Source organism: Dermacentor andersoni, chromosome 10 (genome assembly GCF_023375885.2).
Source record: "Dermacentor andersoni chromosome 10, qqDerAnde1_hic_scaffold, whole genome shotgun sequence".
Taxonomy (NCBI): Eukaryota; Metazoa; Arthropoda; class Arachnida; order Ixodida; family Ixodidae; genus Dermacentor; species Dermacentor andersoni.
In genome coordinates, this window is record NC_092823.1 from 61,127,199 (window position 1) to 61,151,720 (window position 24,522).

At 45.5% G+C, this 24,522-nt stretch overlaps 1 protein-coding gene across 5 annotated transcripts in view; it reads left to right on the forward strand.

Annotated features, from left to right (window-relative positions):
* LOC126543839 (uncharacterized) overlaps positions 1–24,522 on the forward strand; it is a 405,430-nt gene that overhangs the window by 212,520 nt on the left and 168,388 nt on the right. For 3 of the 5 annotated variants that reach the window (XR_008608858.2, XM_072284882.1, XM_055062386.2), the window contains exons 3-6: positions 638–908; positions 4,863–5,106; positions 7,212–7,475; positions 16,999–17,326. Coding sequence is in view for 4 of the 5 variants with exons in the window: in XM_072284882.1 (XP_072140983.1) it covers positions 895–908; positions 4,863–5,106; positions 7,212–7,475; positions 16,999–17,326 (850 nt within the window). In the remaining variant the exon portion in view is untranslated. The remainder of the gene's footprint in view (positions 1–637; positions 909–4,862; positions 5,107–7,211; positions 7,476–16,998; positions 17,327–24,522) is intronic. The other 2 variants (XM_072284881.1, XM_050190968.3) reach the window with 1 other exon arrangement.

A 24,522-nucleotide genomic window follows, 5' to 3' on the forward strand; every position in this document is an offset into this window, starting at 1 on the left:
GCACGTGCTCATGTTTGTATGTGTGTTTGTAGGTGCGCGTGTGTATAAATGTGCCTGCGTGCGTATGTGTTTTATTTCTATTTGTCTTTCCGGGCAGGGTGAGGGCACCGTGCCATGATTCGATGTAATAAAGCGAATCAATAAATGCTTTCGTGGAGAATACGCTTGAGGTGGCGAAGCCCTCTTTTCACTCCATATATATCTCCATGTGTATTACGTCATGCTTGTATTTTCATCTGTGAGCGTGTTGATCTTGGGCCTCGTGTACGTGTTCGGAACTCAAAACAGCCATACGTGATGGAACTCGGCATAGACTGCATAGTCTGTGTTACAACCTGACATTGCCTTTTTATTTGTGCATGTTTTGTTGTATGTGGGGATTTCTCGGAACCTTTGACAAGTCGGCTCTGGAGCTTGCGACATTTGTTCTTATCTCACATTTTTTTATTATTATTTAAAAAAAAAACATATGCAAGGAGTAGTAACCGTCACCATTAGAGACGACTACATCTTGTTCTGGTGGTTTCGTTTAGAGTTTAAGAATGATAATGAGGTAATGGCAAAAATATACAGTGGCATAGTGGTATAAACTAACACTGCAACCTCCTTTTCTTGTGTCTTTCTTTTTCTGACACAGGAGCACGATGATCGCGACTATGTCGTCCAACCCAGCCAGCCGTGCGACCATTTCGACGACGCGTGAGGGAGCCTGACGTCAGCGGGGATTCAACCCAAAGGATCTGGGCGCCACATAATCTGCCGCCCTCTGTCGGTGAATCAGCGAACCACTAGGCAGAGGAGGGCGAGGAAGAAGCGGAGCGCAGTGGCTGACACCGGGTGGGCCGAGCCGTGGGTTGCCCAGAGGGCGTCTTCCTGTTTGTCCTCGACGCTGCGATGTTCTTGGGTTTGTAAGCGCTACTAATTATGAAAGCACGTCAGCAGCGCCTATTTGAATGCATGAGAACGAAGAAATCGCTTTTCTCGGCAACCACTGCACCTAGTTTGATGAGGTTTGTTGCAAGTTATGGCAAGAAAAAGAATCTTGTCTGTATTCCAAAGGTATTTTCGATTTATGCCATCCTTCTATTTTTTCATTTATGTAAACTAATTATTAAATCAAACAACAGCGAATTAAGGTATCACGTTTACAAGTCCCTAAAGCCATCATAAAAGAAGCTACATTACAATGAGATATACTCCGCTTAATAATACATATAAATCAGAAAACGATGATACACGCTGATCTGAAATATACCGGTAACTTGTGAAAAAGAGATTTGCAAAATTCCGGTTAAAGTTGTAACAATTGTGCGTAAGCTGCAAATTTATGTATCAAACTTGTCCGTACGAAGTGCTCCTGCAGAAACAGTTTACAAAACAGCGATAACTATTCTCGGTGCACAGTTACGGGTGTGTAATACTTCGGGCTTCCAATTTTTCCGTAAGCTTGCCAACTTTCGACAATATCTGTACGAAATTGGAGGTCCCAAATGCACATTCTGCTTCTTGGAGTAACTGTATTTAAAGTTTTTTTCTCAAATGCAAGGTATTTCAATCAAAGCGGTAAAGCGGTTCCTGTGAGAACATTTCTGCGATGAAGCAACCGGAGCTACGGCTCCTTGTAAGAGGAAGCGTGATGGATCGTGCTATTTGCTGGATTCTTATGGTGCTCGGTTACAACGTGAACGCAGAGCTATGGCTACCCACACCCGTGTATTCGTGTGGGAATTTCAATACTTCGTGAGCATTTGTCATGACACTGAAAAAAAAATATATTGCGAAATACGCGCTAATCAAAATGCTGCTGAGTAGGACCGCTAACTAGAATGCTCTACAATTTCGTAGTGGGAAGGTCGTCTTCCAAAATAGGACTTTCGAATTTGAATAAATACTCTAGTCCAAATCAGCAACTCAAGATAACGCATAAAGTTTTTCTATTATTTGCTCCGTAAAGTTTCTGGAAACATACTTTTAGGGCGTTCCAGAACTCTTTCTTTAAGCCTTGGCTAAAGTTAGCTTCGACGCACTGTATACAATATTGCAGGTGAAGCTAAAAAAAACTGAACTTCGTGTTTCTTGTTAGACAACTTTTTACGTTACTTCAGCTCACCAAAGGGAAAAACTTACGAAGTACACAAAAAGTGCTCAATAGAACAATAAAGAAACAAAATGTTTAGAACATTCAGCCATCTTCAGAGTGTGGATAAACTGAAGTACATCCTTTTCGGACACAATCACATTCAATTCAATCAATCGCTGCTCATGCCGGTATTTATTGCTGACTGGTAGATCTCTAACCTTAATAAATTGTCTGACCCAACCTCTAGTTTAAGTCTACATAATGCCAAGGATTCATAATTTGTAGAGAACGGAATTTCGCTAGGGTTGAGGATTTGGCGAGCTGGTTTTGCATTCTAAAACCGGTACAGCGCAACATAGAAAGGAAGAAACAAGCTGAGCCGGCCAGATAAAGGAACATAGCGCTGACTTTCAACTGGTTCATTGGCAAGTTGCACGATATATATATAGCTACAAGAAAGCACCAGGACATGCCGCCGCAACATTTCCCAAAACGTCACACCGATAGACGGCTACACCATCATGAAACACAGAACGCTCAATTCTGTCATGCAAGGTTAAACTGCTCAAGAAATTTTACTTCCTGTGGAGAAGGCACAAAGATGACGCGCTAAGGCGCCTACTGCCAGCCCTTGCTATGAGATCAGCTTAAATAATCTCCCGCGCAAGTTGTCATCGGTGTTTTTTTAGCACTTCACACCGATAAATGTTCGGCTTACATCCACAGTCGCGACAGTGAATTCCTATGTGTCCCTTTATAGCTCGGTGCACATTGTAATCATGTTCTTTGAGCCTTTCATTAAGGCAGCGACCAGTTTGGCCTATGTATATCTTCCCGCATGATGGTGGAATTGAATCAACAACTCCAACAACGCAAGACCCAAAACGCTTCTTGTGCATGCTCGAACAGGCAGTAGTGCGCGGATGCAGCGAGTTTACGACCGTACAAAGCCTGCGCAGCGGAACCGGCACAGAAAACACTACTCCCACGTTACCCTTGCGGCGAATCTTTTTTAATCTGTGAGAGATGTTATCCAAATATGGTATCACTACCGGCCTCTTTTGTTCATTATTTCTTTGTTGGGCGTCCGTGTCACTGTCCTCCTTTAGATGCTTTAATAGCTTTGCAGCTATGGCCGGCAGTAGTGTGGTCGGGTACCCGCCACACATAAGTCGATCAACTTGACTTGCAAAACTGCACTGCATGGTATGATGACAGGATTTCTTGAGAGCATTAGTAAGACAAAGATTAGTGATGCTTCGCTTCACCAGCTTATAATGGGCTGAGTCAAACGGTGAAAGAGGTTTCCCTGTTCTTGGTCCGTACATCCAGCATACATGGTCACATGAAGAAGTAGATTTAGGTCGAAAAATCGCAAGCTGTTTTCAGTGGGCATCTCATGGGTGAATACAAGCGGATAAAAGAAATTGTTAAAAGTTTTCACGATTTCGTCTGATTTGGGCTAGAAAGCAGCGTTATTGCGATCTACAAGGACCAAACAAACATCTACAAAACAGCATGACGCACTTCGTTTATCTAGCTCAATAGCAGCCGGTCATGATAAGCAAGGTAGATGTCACTTAGGACAGGGGACAGGCATGAGCCAATGCGCACACCACTGTTTTGAATGTAGATCCGGTCATTAAAGATACAAAAGTCGATTTTAGGTAAAACGATGAAAATTCAGTGAGGCTGATGTTATGAACACCAGTGCGATTCTGGAAAGCTATTGCACCAAAGGAATCAATGGCGTCCTCAAGACACTGCTACAAGTTGTCGTGCGGTAAAGAATAATGTAAATCTTTTATGTCTACTGAAAAAGCTTGTAAACGCTTGTTGTTCTCATAGAGAAAGTTTGTCAATGCCTCCGACTTCCTTATTAAAATAGGGTCGTCAACAGTAAGTAAGTTAAGTTTCTCTTGTAAAGACAGTCCCACAGATTTTTGCAACGCCCCTCTTTCTGTTACAAGAACCCGCAAGGGGCAGTCAATATTATGAGTCTTCGCCGCGAAAACCATGTCAAGGCTCAGTTTCTTGCGCTTATCGACTGCTTTGGCCAGTTTTTCGAAACCCAAAAGCGTTGCAAAGCTTACTTGCTTGGTATTTAACTTTGGGCAACGAAATGGCAACCATGGGTCGAAAGACAGAATCGACGGTAGGGGTAGTTCTCGTGAGGAACAAGGAGTTAAGCTGAACCGCAAATACACCTTCCTTGTCTGAAAATAAAGGAGCAAGGGTATGCTCTTTAAGGTAATCTACACCGTTCTTGATAGGAAGCTTTTTACTTGGCGGCTTTAGAATTAGAAGACTTTATGAATATTTTTTTCGTTTCGCAGCAATTATTATTATTATTATTATTATTATTATTATTATTATTAATTATTTTAAATATTGCTGCAGAATGTAGACAATAAAAAGGAAGCCGAGGTGCACACTCTACCTAATATTTCTCCAGGGGCAAGCATTGTGTAGCAGCTTCATAAATTTTTTTTTCACTTTTTTTATCCTTTTCTCTCTGTCACCTATCGCATCCCTTTGCTGCTCCCCCAGTACAGGGTAGACAACCGGAGATAATCTCTGGTTAACCCCCTGTCTTTCCATTGCCTTTCTCTCTCTCTCTCTCTCTCTTGTATAACAGAACAGGATTTCACGAGCGTTTAACGAATGACTGTAACACGCGTTTTTTCTCTCCCCTCTTATAGCGGGTATGCATCGTTCAAACCAAAACCTACACGCAGTGTTGACACCAACGCACTGTTTTGTTTCGGGTGGGACGGGACAGGGTTCCGTGGCCAGGCTCGCTGATGGCCCGTTCGCATGGCGGGCTTCACGAAGCACCTCAGCACGCACGTCTACTTCCACATGGACCGGACGGGTGCGTCTTCCTCCTCGTCCGCAGCGGCCCCAGCGAGCAGCAGCATGACCGGCAAGAAGCCCTCGGGCAGCCCGCGACTGCACGGCACGGACTCGGGGGCGGCACCAGCCTCGCGCCGGTCGCGAGACACCGCCACCCGGACGCGAACGAGGTATGTGTGCCGTGCACCTGTGCACTCTACCACTCGCAGAAACAGCAACAAACAACAACAAAAACAACACCACCAACAACAACAACTACTACTACAACTACTACTACTACTACTACTTCTACTACTACTACTACTACTACTACTACTACTACTACTACTACTACTACTACTACTACTAATACTACTAGTACTACTACTACTACTAAAGTGATCGTCGTAGGTACTATACGATAATAGTTAGGAACCATTTGCCACGCGTGTTACTAATGCGGAAACGAGAAATTGTTGAGCAGAACGATAGAACCTTTACAAAAAGCTGCGCATTATATCTTGCTGCATTTGAATAGCCTGGTAATTGAAACGAAATGAAAAACTCGAGAGAGAGATGACAGAATCGTTCTAACAATAATGATGAGGTATGGACGAGAATACAGTGCACAGGACCGGTGTTAAACTTCCAGCTAAAGTTTACATAAAGAACGCCGCACTCACATGCACAAATTGAAAGTAATTTGTTCGTTATCGAGGCTTTGCACTTTTTATTTCTAGTAGCGCATATATGAGTTGTCTATAATTTGATCATATACGCAGTGATGAGGTACAACCTTGCTCCATATGTGAAGTAGCACAAGTTACCTGAATGTTAGTCTTTCATTGGGCCTACGACTAGCCTTGGGCTAACGGTCCAAAGAGTTTTCAAATCCCTGCATAATTTAAATCGGTAAAATAAAATACAAGGAAACTTAAGCTTGAGTTTGAATCCGAGCACGTGATCCGAATTTGGATACAATATTCGCGATGATGTAACGAAGTCGACGAAGGCAAAGGTTCCGATCAAACAGTGATGACCACATTTCAGCTATATACAACGTGGCGGCAACAGGCAGCACTATTGCGTAATACTGACCCGATGATTAAAGACGACTGAGGCTGCATTGAAAGAACCTGGCTGCTGCGCATAATTAAGAAATACTTAATAACACGGCGTCCATCACGACATTAAAAACTCCTTACGCTGCTTTTGACGGAAGGTAAAAATACTGCGCACGCGCATTACATCTCCGGATAGCCGTAATAAGAAAGTTCCAGGAGAACCCACCTCACGATGACTGCCAATGGTAATGCGAACAGCAACGAAGAAATGCAGTGACGTAACGTATTGCTACCGCCTAGACGCGTCACGTGTGAGGCGTGCACTGACATGAGGTTCCTTTCTCACGCTTCTCTCTGGAAATGGTGAGTCATCTGGCGGCGCCATTCGAAGACTACGCAAAACCCTTTGCGTGGCCTCCAAGATTGCACCGGTGGCGCGCCGGTCCGCATGAGTTGCGTATAGGTGGCGTCCATAACCTGACGCCTATGACGTGTTTGCGGCTGCCGCGTTCGCTCCCGCCACATTCAGCAGGCAAGAAATGTCGCCTTTGAGATCTGCGTCTAGTATTTACAAAGCACCCCCGCTAGCGCGAGGATCTGGACGCCACCTACTCCAGCCGGGTTCCTCCCTCGCGCTTCCCTATAGACATGGTGCGCCTATCTATCTGTGACTGAGGGCAGTGTGGCGGTGCGTCAACTAGTCTTAGTCGCTTTTTCAGCCGAATTCAGTGCGCATCTCTCGCTTCTCTGGAAACCTAACCCTCCACTCGCAGTCTGCGCATGCGCCGTAGATGCCTAAGTTTCCCTGTGGCGGCAAGTGTGCTCGAGCGGCCATACAAGTGCTAAGTGAATCCAAGAATGTTACAGGAACTTTTTGCTAAGTCATGTTACTAAAGTACATGATATATATATATATAGTGCATGAGGTCTCGTTGGCGGTAAAGTCACTCCTGCGGAGTTACAAAATCCAGAATGGGGCTGACAGATGGAATAGCACACTGTGGTATAAAGCTTATAAAGAGGGATAAGGTGCCTCAGAAAGGTTGGCCAACGTTTCCATAGGAGGGCCTATGTCGACGAAGATAGGTCGTCCTATCGAAGCGTTGGCCAGCCTTTCCGAGGCACCTCATCCCCGTTTGTAACCTTTATCCCGCGGAGTTACGAATCTCTCCGCTGTGGTCGACGACTGTCTCGCCGCAGCGATTACTCTTTGTTTGGCGCCGTCGATGCAGGAGCGAGGCCACCGAACCGTGCATCATGCCCTCCTCCGTGGCACCGTCCCGCTACGACCCGACGAGTGCGGACTGGGACGAGTTCGACTACTTCTGCCAGAGCCCGTACCTGCTGTCCGTGAGCGAGCCGCCGCCGACCAGGGAACGGTTCAAGCGCCGCCTCTTCCGGCGCTCGCAGAAGTACTCCGACCCACCGTCCGCGGGGCCGGGATCCCAGAGGCACCTCGACCAGCCGCCGCCGCAGACGAGCGCCGAGAGACTACGGTACGAAATGTCGCCGCCATCGTCATCGGTCAGAATTACGATCGTCAGTTAATTTATGCCCGCTGCAGGATCGAAGACGATCTCCTACTACCGGTACACAAAAATCATCATCACAATCATCATTGCCACCATTCAGAATTATATATTGCTATTAAATATTGTGTATATAACAATTCATATGCGATGAACGTAACGTAATCCTCGTCCACTACGGTAGAACTCGTTCTGGCCTGCAAAATACACGCACGTGTGGCCACCACTAATCCTGTAATCTGTGTGGAGCGTGATGGCATGGTATAACTACCGTGGTGAGCGCGCTATAGACTCCGAAATGCAAATTGCTTCACTGGCATGGGCTCAAATCGCAGCGGGGGTGGTTGTATAGAACATTTATTTCTTTTTCTTCGCGCTGCTATCAGGCCGTTGTTATATCGCTGGTGGCAGATGGACGCATATATACTACTTGATCTAGATTACTCGGACAAGGTTAACGTGCACAAGAAATGAAATTAAATCACTGAATAATTAACCACAACTTCAGAAATTAACTTCAAGACTAATGACATTGGGGCAGAAATTGCAAGTCGCGAATTGGAGTCACTTCGCAAGGTATATAGATTTAGACAGAATGGCTTCGCTTCTGAAACGTGCACTGCTTGAGAGGTAGCGTTGTTTCAGAAGTAAATAAAATTACAGCACAACTTCCCGGTTGTTCCACATCGCTTCTTTATCAATTGGTGGTATTTGCAATTACCTCGACAAGTCGCCCTCCTCGATGTATCAATCGTGAAAACGTGCCCTAGAGTGAGTAGCTCAAAAGTTATTGATAAATTTTTTACAAGTCGGCTGAATGTTTACTGTGATTTATCATGAAAATAATGTACGGCTCGTCGATTAATCTACCTGAGGCAGCATGATTGTGCCATCTGCCGCAGGGCAGTTTTAAAGATTGCGCCCCAGGATTAAGCGCAAACAAAAAAAATGCTATTGCAGGCCGTCGAAGCGAACGCTAGTTAAGCTGTTAATAATTCTTTTCTTACCATATATGATTATGAAGCCCACAGTGTTCCGTAATATTCCCGGAACCTTTCTTTAGTTATTCTCTGACGAATTACAGAAACTATGTAAGTGCTTCTTGCTTGAGCTTCTTTTTCACTCAACGAAATAAGTCCCGATCGGAAAGCTGTATTGCGCCCAAAACATCCGATTCTGCTGTTTTCAGTGCGTAGTGCCCTGCGTGATTGTCATCATTTGTTTGCATGACTCACTCGTAGCGAGCGAAAGACGCCTCTAATTCCTTCAACAAATATTTCTTGCCTACTGCTATTCAACTGTGGAACGCGGGACCCGACAGTATAGTAAATGAAAGTGATCCAGATAAATTTAGACACCTATTGTCATGTCTTTAAGCCCTTAACCTACCACTACTGCGCTGTTACTCTAACCTCTACCTTTGTTTTACTGCTCTCTTATACTTCCGCATGTGGTGCCATTTATACTGCCGGTTTGTACCTCATTTTATGTTTTGTTTTTGTTTTTTCTCGCCCATCGTCTTCTAGTATGCATAGTAAGTTTTGTTGACCGTTGTATAAATAAGTTAGCTATAGTGTGCTAAAGAGCATAATGTTTATTGAGGAATTTGCCCTCCTCTCCCCCTTATGTAATACGCTGAAAGGCATCCTTAAGGGACAATAAATGAGGCAATGAATAAGGATGATGATGTTGTTGTTGATGATGATGATGATGATGATGATGATGATGATGATGATGATGATGATGATGATGATGAAAGGTGCGGCGTGGTTGCAGGAGTGAGGGCAGAGACCACTTCTGTCTGCGTGCCGCGATGTAAGAGGTCCCAAACGTGATTTGACGAGACTGACTCCACCGATTGCCTGACTTAGCGACCACCTGGAAGCGGTACGCTGTCGATGCTGGCGTCCATTCGTTCCCGCTTGACCACCGCGGCCTATCGCAATCAGGGCGCCACCGGGTCGGGAAAACGAGCGGAGATGGTGCCTTGAATTCACTTCCACTGCCACTGGGGTCGCGGAACGCGTGTGAATAATTAAGGGGCACTTCTTGTTTCTCGCGCGCTGCGAATGAAGCGTACAAACAATAATACCGCAGGACAGAACGCACTGAAAGCGACAGAATTAGAACGCAAAAAAAATAATACTTTTCCCTCATGGCCGGTAATGCGACTGATTCAAAAATTATAGAAAAGCTCTTAAGTTAGCCTTTTCTTAGAAAAGTAATCACAACAGCCAAAATGACCTTGCTGGCGACTTACGGTGACCTCTCCCCGTAGGTCTCACCGTCTTATGTTGCGCCAGTTTTCATTGCGATAGGCGTCTTTTGTAACGTCATCCACTTTTCGGTTTTTCTGCTGGTGGATGTCTGACCTCTTTCATTCAAAATTGGGTCATTCGGTAGTTCATGGTCTAGTCGGTAAAGCATCGAGCTCCGAACCCTAATCGCACCAACGAGCTTTGAGAAAGAACCTCGGCCAGCTCCGACATCGAGGATCAACAACGGCTGATCGCGAGGGCCAAGGACGCGGCCCGAGCTCAAGGCATTCTGGAATGAAGGCGCCTCTCCAAAGTTACATGTAGATAATAAAGATGTCTATTCTCTCTCTCTGTGTGTGTGTGAGAGAGAGCAATACTGAGGAAACGTGTGCTGAGGGAGCCTGATTCAAAACGAACCATCGGGCCAACTTGGATCACTGCATGTGACCCTGGTTATGTGCAGATCCTCAATGAACCTCATTGCTGCCAAGTTGGGTAGGATGTTATGTGTGGCTTTTCTATAAGGATAAAAGGAATGCTTTAAAATGTCGCTTTTCCTATGCAGAATCAAACTCGCATGATATCTATTCTGGCAGTCTTGTCTCGATATATACTCAGACATAAGCCACGCGTGCAATTCGAGGCGACACCGCCACGTGGAGCTGTATGTCCAGGGACAATTAGGACAGGGGAGGCCGGGTGCACCATAGGCCTCACACATGGCGTGTTTCGGCAGTGCCTACGCATTGTATCGCACGTTGCTTCAATGCCAATTGCGTTAACGTCGGCAGACATTGGGAGATGGTTTCTGGCGGAACATTCGAATAATAACTTTGCTCTCGGTAGTTTGGACGCCTTGTATAACAGGACCATGTACACTTGCCCTCGTCGATCAGAAGACCAGAGACCGTCGGCAGAGTGGGTGGGCCTACTTAGGGATTAAAAGCTTCATACGAGCGCAGGTCCCACACTTGTCCACTGAGAAAAGTAAGAAGCTTATTGCCAGTCATTTTTTCACTCCGCAACTTAGAGTTCACGCGGAGAAGCACGGCTTCTCATGCGAGAGGGATGTCTGGCGAAGGTGGCAAGGTTACGCTGCGATTGTAACTATACAGACAGCACTGGAGTGACGGGCAGTACAAGGATTTGTCCATGGTTTGATCTGGCTTCCGATTAGTTCGCTAATGTTGTAATAGTAATGCGCGTGAAGTTAAATCTTTTTCGAAATTTTCTTGTATGGCACTATTCAGTCAGATAGGTACTATACGTGCTTTATACCCCTGTCACACGGGAAGATTTACTGTCATTCGAATCGAATGGCATTCGCATATAATCCCACTGATCGGGATTTACACGGGAAAATTTAATGTCATTCGAATGGAATGACATTTGCCGTCGAATGAGTTAGGGCAACTCATTCGCATTCGATTTCCAACCGAATGTATACTCTTGACCCCGGATAGACGACAGCGACACGCAACGCGAAAAAATAATGCGTGCATCAGGAAAGTCGGAAGATATTTTTTAGACTTATAAAAAGGATAATTATTTTTGCCGCCATGATATTTTCACCACGAGCTGTGCTCAAGCGCTATTACTCTTTGCATCAGGAGTCTGTTGCGGCGGTCGATCATATTGGATGTGTTGATCTAAGTGCTTTAAGTTGTGAATAATTGGTGTCAAAATGTTTTCGTCCGTTTTAAAAGTACTCGCAAAAGTTCTTAAACGCGTTTAATAGGCACAAACTTTCTGTGAATGTCACAAATTTTGTTCCAGATTGTCAGTGCTATCATTTGCGAGTGCCATTATATTTTACTGTGTAGCACCGCAAGAGACCGAATGGCATTCGATGCATCGAATGCCATTCGATTAGAATGACATTAAATCTTCCTGTGTGACAGGGATATTAGTCGTGTAGTTAATAGTTATAGGTGTCGGGACATGAACGATAAATTGCTCAAATCTATTTAATGCAATTGCTACATGAGGAGCTCCAACTTTTTATTTACTACACATCGTTGAGCAGAGAAAGCTGCACGTAAAAAGAATATACCATGTCTAGCCCCTACTTTGTACCAATGGATGGCCTTGGGAACATTTGCAGGATAGTTAGGTAGAACGCAACAGATGACTAGGCATTGGAACTGCCTCTAATCTCACATCACCTGAAGGTTGTCTGGAAAGTTAGTGCATATTTTAAATCTCGAATAGAATCGACAATATTCAGTTTATTACTTAATTTTCTTTTCGAAATTTATTTGATCCTGAAGAGAAAATTTCAAGATTTGCCTTTTTTTTCTGTGCTTTAAACAGCAGATGACATCATACCACGGCGCCAGCTCAGGCAGACATGCAGACTCCTCAAATGTCTCAATAGCCGGCCGTTCCTGAACACGCTCAGTTGACTGGCTGATCCAAAGTAGCAGTTCGCGTACATAGCACGGACTCAGCAACATGTCCAGTCCATGACGGGAACATATCTATCGGGGCAAAAACTGCCACGAATCAGCCTGTTCGGCTACACCTGGGTTTTTGGGCTAATACCTCATCACTGTCCGGCGTGTCGACTTAAGAGAGTGGAATCAAGTAGGCTTCCATTACAGAGCCTTAGTGGGCTTCCAGCGACATTATGGGGTCGCATCCATTTATAACAACTTTATGTTACTGTGCCGCAAAGCGGGCAGCATCAACCTAAATAAAAACACTCACGCAGAACTCCCCCCCTTAGGAGTTACTAAAACATGCGGAAGCCTTTTCTTCTAATCGCCTGCTTTTCGTCGTTGCATGCTGCGGTGTTTGCCATAATGGCGGGAGACACCGCGAAAGTCCTACAGGAGAAGCGGAACAACTCGGTCGCAAAGCGGCAATGTTGATTAGACCAGCATAAGACGACAGCTTCACAATGCCCGACAGCTTCGCTGTCGGGCATTGTGAAGCCGTCGTCTCACAAAGCTCACGATGCCCGACAGCTTTGCTGTCGGGCATCGTGAGCTTCTTTTTTCTGTTGTTGCCATAGTGCTTGGTCACCGTCATCATCCATTAACTCTTGTTGCCGTTGTTCCCCGCTCGTCCCAGGTGCCTCCCTGAGTTGTTGCTGTCGTAAGCTATACTGCCGCTGACGCTCCTCATGTTTGCTACCGCTGCAAAATGACGCCACCTGCGCGGCCGCGTTGCGATGTAGCCGGGTGCGAAACACAATAGTCACGTGGTTTTCGCGCAGCGTTGCGGGAACAGATTGGCAGCGCAGTGACTGAGATACCTGGCTTCGAAACAAGAGGTCGACAGGTTCGAAACTCATTGGCGCGAATTTAAGTTTACGACCATCCGATTTCTTTCTGCTCCGGTGATTTATGCATGTTGATACAACATTTCCTTTATGCGGCGCAAGCGTTACGCATCAACGACGCTTTTACCTCGGTGAGTAGACCTAGAAAAGCTTACGTTTTTTAATACAATCTCGCGGATATCAGATGCGAAGCTGATGCCCTCTTCAGTGACTCTGTTCTCGGAGGAGTGGGATGATATATGCCGCGTAGAAACTTTCACCCCAAGTTTGAAGAAAGTCCGCATGTGCGGCTGCCCGTGGGACTGCCCCAACACGACACGCGTTTCAACTTTTACTTAGTGGAGTTTCAATCATTAGAAGCCAAAACATTTCTACGAAATCTCGGTGAAGGAGGGCGGCCTCTGCACGGAGAAGCGGAGCTTAGCAAGGAAGCTTGAAGAGAAGTTCAGTACCGTGCAATGAGCGATGGATCGAAAAGTGTTAGGCCTAATGTTAAGGAGCAGCAAGACAGGGGTAAGGATTGGAGAACAAATGGAGGTGACAGATATCCTAGTTGACATCAGGAGCCTGTCGCTGTGTCTACTATTGTAGAATTGTGTTATTTGCCGGCCTTCGGAACATACCAAGGATAGCTATCGAGTACAAAAATGTCTGCCCCTTGTTACTGCTTCTGCCGAGCTAGACGATAACAATACTAGACGTCGTGTAGTATGCGCGTAGTTGACACGAAACTCTACGGGGCAGCGTAATGTCTTCGTCAGAAGCTTGGGCATGTCGAATAATTTATGTTGGTGGTCATGCAGGTTTTGAAAAAAAAAGACAACTAAAGGAAATCCATTCGTTCGTGACCGGGTTTAGAAAGTTCAACGATTCTTTTACGCCTCATGGCAATTCGTGATGAAAAACCGACGGAACGCACTACTCGAGACCTATTTAGAATCCGGAGAGTAATTAAATTTTGCAATAAGGTGGGAAGTGTGCCAGAGTAGGCTAGCAGGACGCCGTCAAAACATCCCGCTCAACCTTCGTTTTTTTTCTTTTTTTTTTTTTTGGTTGCGACTAACGTTACGGAACGTCCATTATTCTGCTTTGTATATACATACACGCACTGCACTTTTCTTCTTTTGCACGCCTTCATGTCGGGGTTGTGTTTCGCTTCTAGCAGTCAAGTTTACTTGGAAATACCGATGCTAGATAAATTATATATGCACGAACCACTTGTGTGCACCCACCCCTGGCCCAACTTCTTGTGTGACTGGTGAGTGTCCCAGGTACTCAACCATTTATTCCACACTGGTGTTCGTATAGTGACAATATTAGTGCGCTTGTAGCTTGCGCTTGTGTGTCGGCTGTGCGTGTGGGCATGTTATTCTCGTTTGGTTTCTTATTGTTATTACTTTACTAGTGCGTTAGGGATTTTGGAATATCGGGCTCTGACAAGTGCCACCTTCCCACTTTTATCAATGCAATAAGCTACTTAATGGCAAAATATGGTTCTGTTGCTCATACCTTGTGCATTTAATCGCCCCAACGCCCACGCGTTATAGTGATGGAATGAACTTATAAATACCCACGAAAGTCCGTCTCCTGGAGATAATGCAACGGTGACTCATATAAAATGAGCCGTCGTCATAGTGTTCAGGTTGGTCACTTCTAGCATTGGAAAAAACAAAGGAGCACGGCCACAGTAAGCGACGATCAAACCGGAGGAATTAGAAGGCGATGAGGCGTTTATTTAGTAGCCTTTTGGCTAGTTTTCAAGTTACTTCGTCAATTGATATATATATATATATATATATATATATATATATATATATATATATATATATATATATATATATATATATATATATATATATATATATATATATATATATATATATATCGCTCACCCAGTCGTTCCGTTGAGAACCATCCATGCAGCTTTCTTGTGCATCAGATGTCGTTGAGGTAGTACCACGGAGGTAATTACGTTAAAAAAAAGTACTCCATCTTTAAGCGAGCAGCTTAAGCAAGCTTGCCACCTGGATATCGCGCGAACGCAATAGTAGATTTGTCAGAACAGCATTGGCTATTTCACATACAATCCAAATGCTCGAGACGTCGCACGAAAACATTCAATGCCTAGGATTTGGTAGATCCATTAGCTTAAATTGTGCGACGTGTGAGTTTGCATGAAGGAATCAAAATGTCACCGCAAAGGTTACCCGGTCGGGCGAGTGATTCGCAAGTGCAGCGAATACGCAGCAGCATCTCCTTCCAGTCTTGTCGCGTCGGAAAACGGAGCGAGGGACATGGCGGCATGAACGCGAGAACACAAAAGGACTTCAAAGGCCGCGCTCCTGTGCCTCGTAGTGAACGCATCCAGCCGCGATATGGGCGAAAGGTTGCCAAAGTGTCGGTCACTTGCACTCGCTGACATTCACACAATGCCTGCGCGGCCTTCGGAGTACCGGAATAGGTCCGCGCTTTCACCGCAAAGGTACTGTACTCGCGCTAAGCGCACTGCAGCCAGAGAACACAGGTTCATTTGTTTTGATACAGTCCGGGTGATGCTAGACACTGCCGACCGTGGCAGAGGACTGCGTGAGATATAAAGCGAATTTAATGGCGTTATCTTTACGGTTGGGCAAATGTTCGTAATCTTTATTGCGAATCGAATATTGCGCATCAACTACTCATTTGCGCATTTCAATAAATAGAAAGCTGCAGTATTTTTGCGCATTCTACACCTACTAAATATTCCGCGAAAACCGAATGTTCTTTTTCTTTCTTACTCTTCAGGGCCTGCTAAGCATAGTATCACATATCATCAAATGTGAAAAAAATGCCACAGTAGTTTTCGCAGAAATGCAAAAACGATATATTCTCTTGCTCTCTCTTTCAACGCTATATTGTGGATGCGACAATGAAAATCCGCTCACAATTCGTGTCCAAATCACAATGCCACATCCATTTGTACTTTAAAGCGGAGAAGAGAGGAGTGTTGCCAGCTGCAGGCGAACTTATCCCTGGTAGAGCTGGCGGCGATTGCTCCGCCCGAGCACCACTCTCAATCTGAGTCTGAAGTCCCTCAGGACTTAAGCAAAGAAATTTAACGGGGCTGGGATGGATTTCAACCGAAACGACACGCTGCACTTCATCCATCCCGCTTCGCCCTCCTAGTCAAGCCAGACATCTCTTCAATGACACCCCAGACCGAATTGACCAAACAACAAACCATTTCACGCTAGAATTTTTACGCTAGAATTTTGCCAACGTGGTGTCGGGGTGGCCTTTGCAACTCGGGGTCGCCCCGAGTTGTCCTGAAATGCCTGCCAACCGTGGTGCCAAATCAGCCGTTCATTTTGCCGGTCCTTGCTCATGGAGCCACCTTCAAACGCACTGGAGAAGCAGGCAGCAAAACGAAACTCTACCGAGAGTGAGGACACGACCACTTAACGGCTCGCCTGACGTTCTCTCAATTGCTCTCGATTTGGCCAAAATGGGAGTGTCAGCACGTGGGCGAACCAGCCGTAGCGAAACAAAGCATGCCGACCACGGCCGTTACTGTCCTCACCAAATTCTCGACTTTTCCCCTGCCAGGTTCTTCACTACTTCCCTCTTGTTACGGTTGTCTAATCGGCCACCTGCTGATTTGCACATACTGACTACACAGAAGTGGCGAAGAATGCTCACATACTCAGTGCTACATGCCGCGTTCCACATTCCCAGTCACCCAATGTTGTCTATGCGGGCATACAACGCATGGCATATCCAGTGGCCCGAACTGCTGCACAGTGGGCAAGACAGCTGCAGGTACAAGCCAGCAGCCAAAAGCTGCTAGACGGGGCGCGAGAGGCAAAATAAAGCCTCACTTAATTTATCCAACACAACGTGACGCTGTAATGACAACTGGTAGGTGAGAGTTCGCGAGCGCCGTCATTTGAGTCCCTTTCCCGCGCAGGTGCAGCAGCCGGAGCACCGAGACGATGCTCGACTGGCAGCAGCCTGGGTCGGCGGCCAGGCGCCAGGGTTCGAGCCGGCGCTCTGCCGCCGCGCCCAACTCATCCGGGTCCGTCGTCCCGGGTTCGCAGCGGTCCCTGCTAAGCGACCCCGACGAAGACGAATTCGGAGCCGCCGACGAGCCTGCCTCACCGCCGCTGCCTCCGCCGCTCCCGCGGGCACCGCCGCCCTACGAGCGACAGCAGCAGCAGCAGCAGCAGCAGCAGATGCCCGACTGCGTCATCATTTCCTCGCGGACCATGGACCGTTTCCTGCCCTCCTTCGGACAGGCAAGTGCAGCGTCCACTGACTCTAAACGACCCGCGGCAGCTCGCTGACTACGCCGTCGCGTTGCTGAGCTCGGGGTTGTGAATTGGCCATTGGGGACGCTTTCCGATGGGGAGGCAATGCAAAAATACCCCGTGTACCGTTCGGTGCATTGGGTGCAGGGTAAGAGAAACCGAGGCAGTCAAAAACAATTCGGAGTGTAGAGCTTGGGCGTGCCACATTATCACATGGTGGTTCCTGCAGTGACTTGAGTCTATTTTCACGTTTTCGCGCAGTTACGATAGTAACTGGCAAGTAATGGCCGAAAACGTGATGTCGGACCACATTTAGTGCAAGATGCTACCTCTATGCGAAATTTGAGAGTGCAAATCTGCAAAGGTTATTATCTGTCTGGTATAGGTCATTCACAATTAACGTGTTGATTGAGATGACGGTGGGCTTGAGATTGAGATAGTGTTAGGGACTCAGCCTGACCAGCCGTCCCTGACAGCCACGGGTACAGATATTGTTACGTTGGCCTTAATATTATTTCTGTTGATCGGGGTCGTCCAATAACATAATGACACCCATAGCCACTTCAATGGGTCGTACGTGCTACTCCACTCTATTCATTACAAATGGTCCGCGTTGAAGCTCGGCCTCCTCATTTGGAATTTGTCGAGGGATCAAATACATGAATAATAACTGCATTGCCATTGCCAAAGATGCTGCGAACGAATTTGAACGCTACGCACTGTGCAGGCAAGTAAAATATGTGTTTTTTCATGAACGAATATAGTCGTATGTCCCGAAAATTGTACCCGGAATAACTGATATCAATGCTTTCATGTTCTTTGTCAATGTAATAAGTAAACAAAATATCACAAGCACTTTACAACTATATCAGTTTTAAACCAGCAAGCCAACGCATGTCGCTGATAGGAAAAATGTAAAGGCCATGAAATGAACAAGTTGAGGACAAATATTTTAATGAAACTTTATCATTCAAGAACATTGTTTACAATTTTGTACAAATGCAACGGCCAGGAAAAAATCTCTGTGATGCTGTTCCTTGTTATTAGTTATTATTTAAATATACATCACAGACTCTGGTCGGAGCATTGTGCGATGGGGGATTATACTATAAAATACGTGATGAGCATGAGCAAGAATAACGAAAAGTAACAGTAAGCAGAACAAAAGAATGCATCATTATACAGTCTCAGTTCGTAAAATGTGCATACAAGAGCTCGCGGAAAAGCTCGCGGTTAGTGATTGAAACAATGTTATCTGGAAGATCGTTCCAAAGTGCGATGACTTCTGGCAAAGCCGAAGAATAGAAAGCTTTAGTTTTACCAAATAAGCGTTTGATGCTGAGGTGATTATGAAGGCACCTGGATGTGCATAATGCTTTTTCAAGTGGCAGTGGGAACGGCGTTACACTGTGAATATGTTTGTGTGTTAAGCATAAAAGAGCAAGAGAACGACGATTACTTAACGCCTGGAGTGGAACGTCTAGCTTAGTTTTTGTTATACTGGGATGTCGGCTATAGTTACATGAAATGAATCGAGCGGCTCTATTTTGTATGGCTTCCAGCATTGAAATTGAATACTCTTCATGAGGCGACCAGATGGATGAAGCAAATTCAAGTTGTGGGCGGACGAATGTTAATATATACCAATTTCCGTGTATGAGCTGAGCAACGACACAAATTTCGACGTAAGTAACCCAGCGTTTGTGACGCTTTAGCACATATGTTCATCATCATCATCATCAGCCTGGTGATGCCCACTGCAGGGCAAAGACCTCTCCCATACTTCTCCAACTACCCCGGTCATGTACAAATTGTGGCCATGTTGTCCCTGCAAACTTCTTAATCTTCTTAACGCTTTCCTTCCCTTGGAATCCATTGCGTAACTCTTAATGACCATCGGTTATCTTCCCTCCTCATTACGTGTCCTGCCCATGCCCATTTCTTTTTCTTGATTTCAACTAAGATATCATTAACTCGTGTTTGTTCCCTCACCCAATCTGCTCTTTTCTTATTCCTTAACGTTACACCTATCATTCTTCTTTCCATAGCTCGTTGCGTCGTCCTCAATTTAAGTAGAACCCTTTTCGTAAGCCTCCAGGTTTCTGCCCCATACGTGAGTAGTGGTAAGACACAGCTGTTATAAACTTTTCTCTTGAGGGATAATGGCAACTTGCTGTTCATGATCTGAGAATGCCTGCCAAACGCACCCCAGCCCATTCTTATTCTTCTGATTATTTCAGTCTCATGATCCGGATCCGCAGTCACTACCTGTCCTAAGTATATGTATTCCCTTACCACTTCCAGTGCCTCACTACCTATTGTAAACTGCTGTTGCCTTCCGACACTGTTAAACATTACTTTAGTTTTCTGCAGATTAATTTTTAGACCCACTCTTCGGCTTTGCCTCTCCAGGTCAGTGAGCATGCATTGCAGTTGGTCCCTTGAGCTGCTAAGTAAGGCAATATCATCAGCGAATCGCAAGTTACTAAGGTATTCTCCATTAACTCTTATCCCCAATTCTTCCCAATCCAGGTCTCTGAATACCTCCTGTAAACACGCTGTGAATAGCATCGGAGAGATCGTATCTCCCTGCCTGACGCCTTTCTTTATTGGGATTTTGTTGGTTTCTTTATGGAGGACTACGGTGGCTTTGGAGCCGCTATATATATCTTTCAGTATTTTGACATACGGCTCGTCTACACCATGATTACGCAATGCCTCCATGACTGCTGTGGTTTCGACTGAATCAAACGCTTTCTCGTAATCCATGAAAGCTACATATAAAGGTTGGTTATATTCCACACATTTTTCTATCACCTGATCGATAGTGTGAATATGGTCTATTGTAGAGTAGCCTTTACGGAATCCTGCCTGGTCCTTTGGTTGACGGAAGTCTAAGGTGTTCCTGATTCTATTTGCAATTACCTTAGTAAATACTTTGTAGGCAACGGACAGTAAACCGATCGGTCTATAATTTTTCAAGTCTTTGGCGTCCCCTTTCTTATGGATTAGGATTATGTTAGCGTTTTTGCAAGATTCTGGTACGCTCGAAGTCATGAGGCATTGCGTATACAGGGTGGCCAGTTTCTCTAGAACAATCTGCCCACCATCCTTCAACAAATCTGCTGTTACCTGATCCTCCCCAGCTGCCTTCCCCCTTTGCATAGCTCCTAAGGCTTTCTTTAGTTCATCCGGTGTTACCTGTGGGATTTCGAGTTCCTCTAGACTATTCTCTCTTCCAGTATCGTTGTGGGTGCCACTGGTACTGTATAAATCTCTATAGAACTCCTCAGCCACTTGAACGATCTCATCCATATTACTAATGATATTGCCGGCTCGGTCTCTTAACGCATACATCTGATTCTTGCCAATTCCTAGTTTCTTCTTCACTGTTTTTAGGCTTCCTCCGTTCCTGAGAGCATGTTCAATTCTATCCATATTATACTTCCTTATGTCAGCTGTCTTACGCTTGTTGATTAACTTCGAAAGTTCTGCCAGTTATATTCTAGCTGTAGGGTTAGAGGCTTTCATAGATTGGCGTTTCTTGATCAGATCTTTCGTCTCCTGCGATAGCTTACTGGTATCCTGTCTAACGGAGTTACCACCGACTTCTATTGCACACTCCTTAATGATGCCCACAAGATTGCCGTTCATTGCTTCAACACTAAGTCCTCCTCCTGAGTTAAAGCCGAATACCTGTTCTGTAGCTTGATCTGGAATTCCTCTATTTTCCCTCTTACCGCTAACTCATTGATCGACTTCTTATGTACCAGTTTCTTCCGTTCCCTCCTCAGGTCTAGGCTAATTCGAGTTCTTACCATCCTATGGTCACTGCAGCGTACCTTGCTGAGCACGTCCACATCTTGTATGATGCCAGGGTTAGCGCAGAGTATGAAGTCTATTTCATTTCTAGTCTCGCCGTTCGGGCTCCTCCACGTCCACTTTCGGCTATCTCGCTTGAGGAAGAAGGTATTCATTATCCGCATATTATTCTGTTCCGCAAACTCTACTAATAGCTCTCCCATGCTATTCCTAGTGCCTATGCCATATTCCCCCACTGCCTTGTCTCCAGCCTGCTTCTTGCCTACCTTGGCATTGAAGTCGCCCATCAGTATACTGTATTTCGTTTAGACTTTACCCAACGCCGATTCCACCTCTTCATAGAAGCTTTCGACATCCTGGTCATCATGACTGGATGTAGGGGCGTAGACCTGTACAACCTTCATTTTGTACCTCTTATTAACTTTCACAACAAGGCCTGCCACTCTCTCGTTAATGCTATAGAACTCCTGTATGTTACCAGCTATGTTCTTATTAATCAGGAACCCGACTCCTAGTTCTCGTCTCTCCGCTAAGCCCCGGTAGCACAGGACGTGCCCGCTTTTTAGCACTGTATATGCTTCTTTTGGCCTCCTAACTTCACTGAGCCCTATTATATCCCATTTACTGCCCTCTAATTCCTCCAATAAGACTGCTAGACTCGCCTCACTAGATAACGTTCTAGCGTTAAACGTTGCCAGGTTCATATTCCAATGGCGGCCTGTCCGGAGCCAGGGATTCTTAGCACCCTCTGCAGCGTCGCAGGTCTGACCGCCGCCGTGGTCAGTTGCTTCGCAGCTGCTGGGGACTGAGGGCCGGGGTTTGATTGTTGTGTTCATATAGGAGGTTGTGGCCAAGTACTGCACCAGGGTGGCCAATCCTGTTCTGGTGAGAGAGTACGTTACCGGTTCTGGTCACCGGGATCAGGCCGCACTCCAGGCCACAGACCTCTTGCACGCGAGGCGGGTGTTCTACCTCTACGGCACCGCTGCCTATTAGCGCTGCACATATGTTAGTGATATGCAATTTCCATGAAAGGTCGGATGTAAGATGCAAGCCTAAGTATCTATATGACACCCCACGGGGCAACGAAACGTTCTTTATAGAATAAGTGGACTTAGAAAGTGACTGTTTACGAGTAAAGGAAATTGTTTTGCGCTTATTCGAGTTCCACGTCATAAGCCAGTTATCACAGGAGGCATAAACAAGGTTAAGGTCCATTTGTAGGATCAGATGGTCATCATTACTTCTAATAGTGCGGTATACGATGCAGTCGTCAGCAAATAATCGTATGCAAGAGAAAATATTAGAACATAGGTCATTATTATAAATTAAAAAAAAGGGCCTAGTGCGCTGACCTGCGGAACACCGGATGTGACATAAGAAAAAGAGGAAGCAAACTTATTAATGACTGTGAACTGCTTGCCAAAAGGTAGAATGTTACGAAGCCAAGGTAACGCTAGTGCGTCTATTCTAAGAGAAGGGAGCTTAGCGATGAGGCGGTGGTGAGCAACGAGATCAAATGCTTTTGAGTAGTCAAAGATTAAATCATCGTCATGAGCCTGGCTACGCCCACTTCAGGGCAAATGCCTCTCCCATACTTCTACAACTACCCCGTCATGTGCTAATTGTGGCCATGTTGTTCCTGCAAATTTATTAATCTCATCCGCCCACCTAACTTGCTGTCGCCCCCTGCTACGCTTCCCTTCCCTTGGAATCCAGTCCGTAACCCTTAATGACCATCGGTTATCTTCCCTCCTCATTACATGTCCTGCCCATGCCCATTTGTTTTTCTTGATTTCAACTAAGCAGTCATTACCTCGCGTTTGTTGCGTCACCTAATCTGCTCTTTTCTTATCCCTTAACGTTACACCCATCATTCTTCTTTCCATAGCTCGTTGGGTCGTCCGCAATTTAAATAGAACCTTTTTCGTAAACCTCCAGGTTTCTGCCCCGTAGGTGACTACTTGTAATACACAGCTGTGATACGCTTTTCTTTTGAGGTATAGTGGGAACCTGCTGTTCATGATCTGAGAATGCTTGCCAAACGCACCCCAGCCCATTCTTATTCTTCTGATTTTTTCAGTCTCATGATCCGGAGCCGCAGTCACTACCTATCTTACGTAGATGTATTCCCTTACCACTTCCAGTGCCTCGCTACGTATCGAAACTGCTGTTATATATATATATAAGAACGTACTTACCTTTTCTACCCGCCGTGGTTGCTCAGTGGCTATGGTGTTGGGCTGCTAAGCACGAGGTCGTGAGATCGAATCCCGGCCACGGCGGCCGCATTCCGATGGAGGCGAAATGCGGAAACACCTGTTTACTTAGATTTAGGTGCACGTTAAAGATCCCCAGGTGGTCTAAATTTCCGAAGTCCTTCACTACGGCGTGCCTCATTATCACAAAGTGGTTTTGTCACGTTAAACTCCATAATTCAATTCAATTACCTTCGCTGGCTTTAGTGTCTTGACGTGGATGCTTTTTTGGCGCAGGTGAAAAAAATGTTGATATTCTTTTCTGTGACACGACGGCACAAATGAACCACCCCAACGCTCCGTCTCATCGGACCTCACTGCGTGTTTTGTCAACTTGTCTGATAATGCATTGATTTGCCTTGTGTCGTTGTATGGTCCGAAGTACGCCTTTAGAAATCTCAATGCACCGTAGGCTGAAGCCCCATAAGCTCCTGACCTACGCCCCTGTGTTAGCGCTTGTGTGTGTCTTCACTTCTGCCTGTATATTTATCCAGATTTTTACTGGAAACTCAGCATTCGATTTCGGCACGCTTACGAACAAATATACAGTAATGGTTGATTTCAAGGGCAATAATTGTAAACGGGATTTACGTGGAGCTCTATACTGGATGCACTGGGAATTAACTCACGCCGTGACCGCTCACCAGAGATCGGACCTAGAAAAAAAATGGCTTCGGGAGCCGTCAAGCCAGTCTTTGTTGTATGCAGGTACCCTAAAATGCTCGACTTCGTTATAGTCTAACCACGCATTTTTGTTCACATAAAGAAAGATATGGCAAAAAAAAAAATCATGAGGCATTCCACTCTGGGAATGTGGAGGACCTGCGAAGCTGTTTAGGACTAGATACAGATGTGACACAGAATTTTCAACATAGGTACAAACACATTTATTGTCGTGATCGGTGGTCATCGTGACGATAGGTACGCACACGCATTTTCGTATCACCTCTGTTGTTAAATGCGTTAGCATTTCCACGTCTACCCAACGAGAAATTTGTCCGTCACGTGTGACTATGAATGGCTCACGCCCCCTTAAGCAATGGCTCTACCTCCGTAAGTAAGAAAAAAAATACTATCTACGTGATAGATAGAATAAACTTTATT